Below are 6,377 nucleotides of genomic sequence, written 5' to 3'. Positions count from 1 at the left end.
TCTAATGTTCATAATAACAGTGCGCTGTTGTTAAACACCATAAACAATGTCTCTAATATTCATAATAACAGTGACCTGTTGTTAAACACCATAAACAATGTTTCTAATATTCATAATAACAGTGCGCTGTTGTTAAACACCATAAACAATGTTTCTAATATTCATAATAACAGTGACCTGTTGTTAAACACCATAAACAATGTTTCTAATGTTCATAATAACAGTGCGCTGTTGTTAAACACCATAAACAATGTTTCTAATGTTCATAATAACAGTGACCTGTTGTTAAACACCATAAACAATGTTTCTAATATTCATAATAATAACAGTGACCTGTTGTTAAACACCATAAACAATGTTTCTAATATTCATAATTATAACAGTGAGCTGTTGTTAAACACCATAAACAATGTTTCTAATATTCATAATAACAGTGACCTGTTGTTAAACACCATAAACAATGTTTCTAATATTCATAATAATAACAGTGACCTGTTGTTAAACACCATAAACAATGTTTCTAATATCCATAATAATAACAGTGACCTGTTGTTAAACACCATACACAATGTCTCTAATATTCATAATAACAGTGACCTGTTGTTAGTACTCACCTGTTAATAAGAGTGTTGCATGTGTCCTTGTATAAATATATTATTATAAAATTATGTCAGGAACTTGTTTAAAGGTGAGTACATTTAGTGACCCATTGTCCACTCACACAGCAAGTGTTTTTAATTGTGGCTGATTAAAAACATTTGATTGATTGATAGATTCTCCCTCACTCTCATGTTGCGCCTGCAGAGGCTGGACGGTATAGTGGCTAGAAGGGAGCCCGCAAACTGGTTGAACCTGCTGTAGGCAGAATATTTTTGGCATCGTTTGGCAAAGAAATTCCATAATATCCTTTCAGCATATTGTAATTCAAGTGTTCTGAGAGATACACCTCCTCATGGCTGTTTTCAGGCTTTAAAAAATCGAGCCCGTGACAGGAGACTTTGGCCAATCACAGGTCATTTCAGAGAGAGCGTTCCTATTGGCTGTTCATTCAACGGAGGCAGCTGTCAATCACTCGCAAACTCCGATCAAACGGTCAAACTAGGCAGCACTGATCAAATATGAATTAATATTCTGTTACTGTATGCCTATTTCTTGCCTCAAATGTTTTCAGAAACATCTTGTAGTGTACTGTTTAGCTGTAAAATGAGAAGGTTTGGAGGACCTTGACAGGACCTTTAAGTACCATGTTGAGTTATTTTTACTTACAGTATGTCTTTTTTTATTTTGTGCACCGTTACAGGAGTAGAAATACTCCATGGAGATGGAATATTATTATTCTTTCTCCACCACATGGAAGCTACCTATAATACAAACTAAAAAGTTATGACACTTTTTTATACTTATTGTAAGTATGTTTTTCTGATTGTAGTTTTTTCCACTATAGGATCTCAATCCTCCTTTCACCACTGCTTGGTAACTCCAGACCTAGTTCAACAATCAAGAATATATTTGCCTGTCAATTATACACATAAACACCTCAAAACTAAATATGAAATATGCGTTATTTTATCAATATTATTATGATTTACATAGCCTAATTGATATCCCCCTTTCTTCACACAAGTATAGTTTCATTCTAGTGATTATTGAGGTTAGCACATGATCAGGGGCAAAGCTAAAACATAACGGGCTCCCTGACAACAGTTCACCCCCCAAAGCCGCCCATCAGCTTTACTACTACCAGCAACTGCAACAAACTACGTACAACACAATACTCCAATGGAGCCCCACATCTTTATGTCTCCCTTGTTCCGTATACTGTGGCGGTAATGACCACTGTTAAAACACCTAAAGAGAAATATGACACAACTATATAAGTGTTTTCATTTATTGCTCCCACAGCTTCAAAACAAACATATGTACTACTGTTTTGCTAAAGAGTTTCTCATATAATTTACTCAGTTAAAAAAAATATTTTTTTTTTTTTTTTTTTAACATCTTGCAATGTGATGCATTTATCTCCTAACAGTTGTCTAACAGCATTATAACTTGAATGTACATTTGCCAACAAAAACAGTACAGGGAAATGATATGCTTCGTCGATGTTATGGTTAGTTCTACATGAATATGCTGACTTAGCATTTGGGTTGGTTGTATAGGCACAAGACCCTCTCTGGGGCCTGTTTATGCGCAAGTACTAACTTTCCACGTGTCCCTGCTCCCCCTCTTACACACTCTCTAAGTGCATCCTAAAAAGAGACAAATATGCTGACATCATTTTTATATTGTAATGTGCTACTTTGGGCTCATAAGCAGTGCAAAACAGTAAATATATAAATATAAAACACATGCACTGCCATGTAGAAATACCGACATCATACGTGTCCGTCAGAGCTCTGGGATAACAGCAGGACACTCTGAACCTCTGCATGTTATGATATCTGCCCGGACAAGCATGTATGGTGTGTTCTGTTGGCTTAACGTCGTACAGTAGGTGCACGCCAGTGTTGCACAGTAATAATGCACATTGTTTTAAAGAAGAAAACTACAGTATACTTGATACTGTACTGTATATTGCAGTGCAATTTTTCCCTAACCCCTGAGTCACACTTCAGAGAAGACGGGCATACAACTAAGGATAAGAAAACTGTTCTCACACCTTTGTAATGATGCTGTATTGCACTAAATGCAGCATGCAGGCCCTCTACTGGAAGTGGTAGAGTCTGTATATGTATCGCACACAGGCTTTTAGACTCGAACAGGCTCCAACAGGACTTACCAGGTTGGACAGTATCCTAGTGGAGGAAATTCACCGTGTTTGTTTCAACCTATGGCCTTGTCAGTTCCTCAGAGTCAGGTGTCCGGCAAATATTTCATCAACTGGAGGAAGAGCGGCTGTGTCACCATTTTCCTGTTGTGACAAAGTCCCCTCCTCGTGCTTTAGGTGATCATACAGTACATGTATGATGGCAATGAGGACACAAGCCTAGCTTTGGCTCACAAATCCTGCTTCCAAGTCTCAGGTTGGACTTTGCCTGGGCAGCCTGGTAAAAGAGGTGGGCCACCTCCAGCCAGCATTTACAATCTTTAGTCGTGGTCTCCATCTCTACTTCCCTTTTTAGACTGACTAGAGTATACTGTAGGAAGCTGAGTGATCAATAGCGTTGCCCTGTCTCTAGGGCCACTTTGGCAGTGAGTGGTACAGTAGCTGCTCTCTGTTGACACTCAGATTCTGGGGAGATAACCTTTCCCTCTTCTGACTACAGATATGAAAGTCATGACGAGGCAAATTCCTGTCCAAAGAAAATGAACTATGCAAAAGGCATTTCACATTTCTATGAGTCGATGGACAGCAACTCTCCTGGCAGTGTTTTCCCCGGAAACCCCAGATTTCTGTTCGTGGGGGATCTGTGTGTGTGGCCTTTTACTGCCCTGTTTTTGGTCGCTCCCCAGATCTTGCCAAGCATGTTCATCCCCTACATACCTTGGGATGTTGAGAAGCAGTTGGCTTGAGTCATACTGTGCATGCACTTCCTGGTGTCCTGCAAGGTAAAATCTGGTCTGCACTTGCCGAAATTGAGCCAATAGCAACGCACGACCGCAGCTCCAGTTACACTACGCATGTGTCATACCCCATAGCTAAAGACTGTGTCCCAGCATCTTTCAATAAGCTTCCTGGTAGTGGCTATGACCAGGGTGTTGGGGGAGCTAATCTTACCAGAGTTTTGCAGCTGACACAAGCAAGAAACACGTGATGTGATGCACCGATACCTGGAGTGCTGGACTTTAGGGCTTGTCTAGTGTGAGGTAGGTCAGTCAGCTCCTCTTGCCTAGCAGGTAATGATGGACGGAGGGACACATCTCTCGTCAGGCCTGTTTGCTGGGGTCCACGAATAAAGTTGCGATTGTAATTAGACTGGTGCACTGGTGCGCTTTGCAAACCGTAGCCTTGTGGCCCACTCAGCCCGGCTCAGTGTGACCAATTGTGTGTTGGGACATAATATGTTGAGTCATGAGGAGTGGTACAGAGTCCATTAGAGCCCATTAGAGTACAAAGCCTGGGCGAAACAGAAAGTTGATTAGGTGCTGTAGTGCTAGTTCTATCACAACAACCAGCTGGAGCCATTCAACCAGCGTCCCTGCCCATTACGTTGAACTTAATTAAGAAGCTGTAGACTTTTTCTTATAAATGGGGAAGTGCTTTCCTCCTGTAGGGGCCGCTCTCTATGTGGTTGAATAGGTTCATTCTGATTGGTTAGGCATTTACATGTACGTTTTGAGTGTGTGTGATGATGCTTAAAGAGTCCATCAGAGGGCTTCTGTGTTGATAGAACTACTGTTACAATATGTAACCATCGTTATTACACTGATAACTGCAGAAAACAGTTTAACACACTGTTGACTGCAGCAAACAGTATTTTATCCGCATGCATAATAAAAAGAAAACAACTTACTACTATTACCAAGCCATTGCAAATGAACAATACAGAGGTCTGTGCCAGCATGCTGATAAAAAGCTGCTACTTAAAAAGTAACTACAGCATTACAACCCAGATATTAGAACACCGTGCTGCTGGAAGGTTTATGGCCTCGGAAACTCTGAGTCTGAGACGGGTCTGTGGAGTCCAGCGGTGTTCAGGTTGGAGTCAGAAGGAGCTGGGGAGGAAGAGGAAGAGGAGGTGGAAGAGGTTTCAGCTGGAAGAAGGATCAGTGTGGACTGTTGATGCCCTGTGATCTGTTGTTGCTGCTGCTGTTGTTGTTGTTGTTGTTGTTGTTGTTGTTGTTGTGGCTCTGTATGTCTTTGTACAAGCAATGTTGTAAGGCTGCCCTCGATGGGTGCATTCACGTTGGCCAAGCTCGACAGAGAGTCTTTGGATTCCTGAATGGCCCTCTCCAGTTTGTTGTTGGGGCCCTAAGAAGAAGATTGGCAGAATATACAACTTAGTTTCCCACACTGGCGTTAACGGACCTTTTACCTTTTTACGTTAACTCTAAAACTAAATCCATTGAATTAAAGTTTATCCATGCAGCCTTTTGTATTCATTAAATATTGTTTTTAGACTCGGTAACCTAGTTTTAGTAAAAAAGGTTCAGATTTGGATGAGAATAGTCAAATGTGAAGTTATAAATTCCAGTATCTATTACCTCTGCACGGCTCTCAACGTGGCGACGGCTGAGATGGCGGCTCGTAGCTAACGGTGCTAACAGTGCAAACAACGGAAACACTGCTGACAGAGCGAACAGTGTTAACCTCGGGGGAACAAGAGGGTGGGTGCTACACTTCCACGACGACGCTGTCGGTCGGGACAGCATTATCAGCTGTAATCGCCGTATGAGCGCAGTGCAGAGCGCCGGCCGTGAGCAAGCCAGTGGAGCACGCTCACATGCACGAACATGCACTAAAAGCACACGCGGCCCGGCCCGGTTATGTCAACAAGGCGCAGAGAAGCTCTGATTACAACACACACAGAGGGAGAGCGACTCCATTCTCTGCTCAGGTAGACATTACTCCTCTATATCTTTACATGGCAAATAGTTTGATGCTATATTAATGGATATTGTATAGACCACCTTTAAGTTTAACAGTAAAAAAAACACTATATGCAAAGACAGACAAAACATCTCAACATACAGAAAACCTTATCACTTGTTTTAGCTTGTATTGACTCCCATATGGGTGAGGCGTATGTCATCCAGACAGACAGTGGCAAGACAATCCAATCAATCAAAACCGGTAGGAGCCAAACACTGTGAAACAGTGGGAGCTCGTCAGATTATAGAGACTGCCTCGTTGTCTCCTTCAACACCACTGATGACTTGGTGAGAATGTGATTGTTGATTGTAAAAGCCAGCTGATGCTTCATGAACATATGTGCAAAAATAACTTAATGTGTGGCGGAAAAAAAAAAGACGTCCTTACTTGAGTTCCTGTATGGCTGAAAAAATGGCTTGCAGTCAGAGCAACTGGCTGAACCTTCACAGCAGGTCTGTGATAGTCTGGACTGGCAGTCACAGTGCTGTAGGCTGGAGGTCCCAGCGTGGGTTGTCTTTGCAGCAGCTGCAGAATGGTCTGAATATCTGTCACCAGCTGAGTCTCCAGCCTCAAAAAGAACAGAGAAAAACAGGGTGATAATCACATACAAGATGATATGAATGCATAATAATGCGTAAGTCTGACTAGTCTGATCATACAATGGCTAAAAGCACACCCAGCTGTACTTCACTGAGCACTAGATGGAGCTTGTGCTCCACAGTGGACATATGACAATAAAGACATGGAAACACACTGTGCCAGAGTAGTAGACGGAAGACGCTGCTCATGCTAGAGTGATAATGAGCTTTTTGTGGGAGGTGTGAATTCAGCGTTTACTGTGGAA

The 6,377-nt window shown here is 41.8% G+C and overlaps 1 protein-coding gene across 1 annotated transcript in view; it reads right to left on the bottom strand.

The window, feature by feature from the left end:
- Positions 1-3,431: 3,431 nt before the first annotated feature.
- kcnh7 (potassium voltage-gated channel subfamily H member 7) overlaps positions 3,432-6,377 on the bottom strand; it is a 61,789-nt gene continuing 58,843 nt past the window's right edge. Inside the window, exons 18-19 of the mRNA XM_074659391.1 lie at positions 5,921-6,101; positions 3,432-4,912 (exon numbers count right to left, since the gene is read on the bottom strand). Of these exons, the coding sequence (XP_074515492.1) occupies positions 4,583-4,912; positions 5,921-6,101 (511 nt within the window). The 3' untranslated portion in view covers positions 3,432-4,582. The remainder of the gene's footprint in view (positions 4,913-5,920; positions 6,102-6,377) is intronic.

This window comes from Sebastes fasciatus, chromosome 14 (genome assembly GCF_043250625.1).
Source record: "Sebastes fasciatus isolate fSebFas1 chromosome 14, fSebFas1.pri, whole genome shotgun sequence".
Lineage (NCBI taxonomy): Eukaryota > Metazoa > Chordata > Actinopteri > Perciformes > Sebastidae > Sebastes > Sebastes fasciatus.
This window is presented reverse-complemented; position numbering and strand designations above follow the sequence as displayed.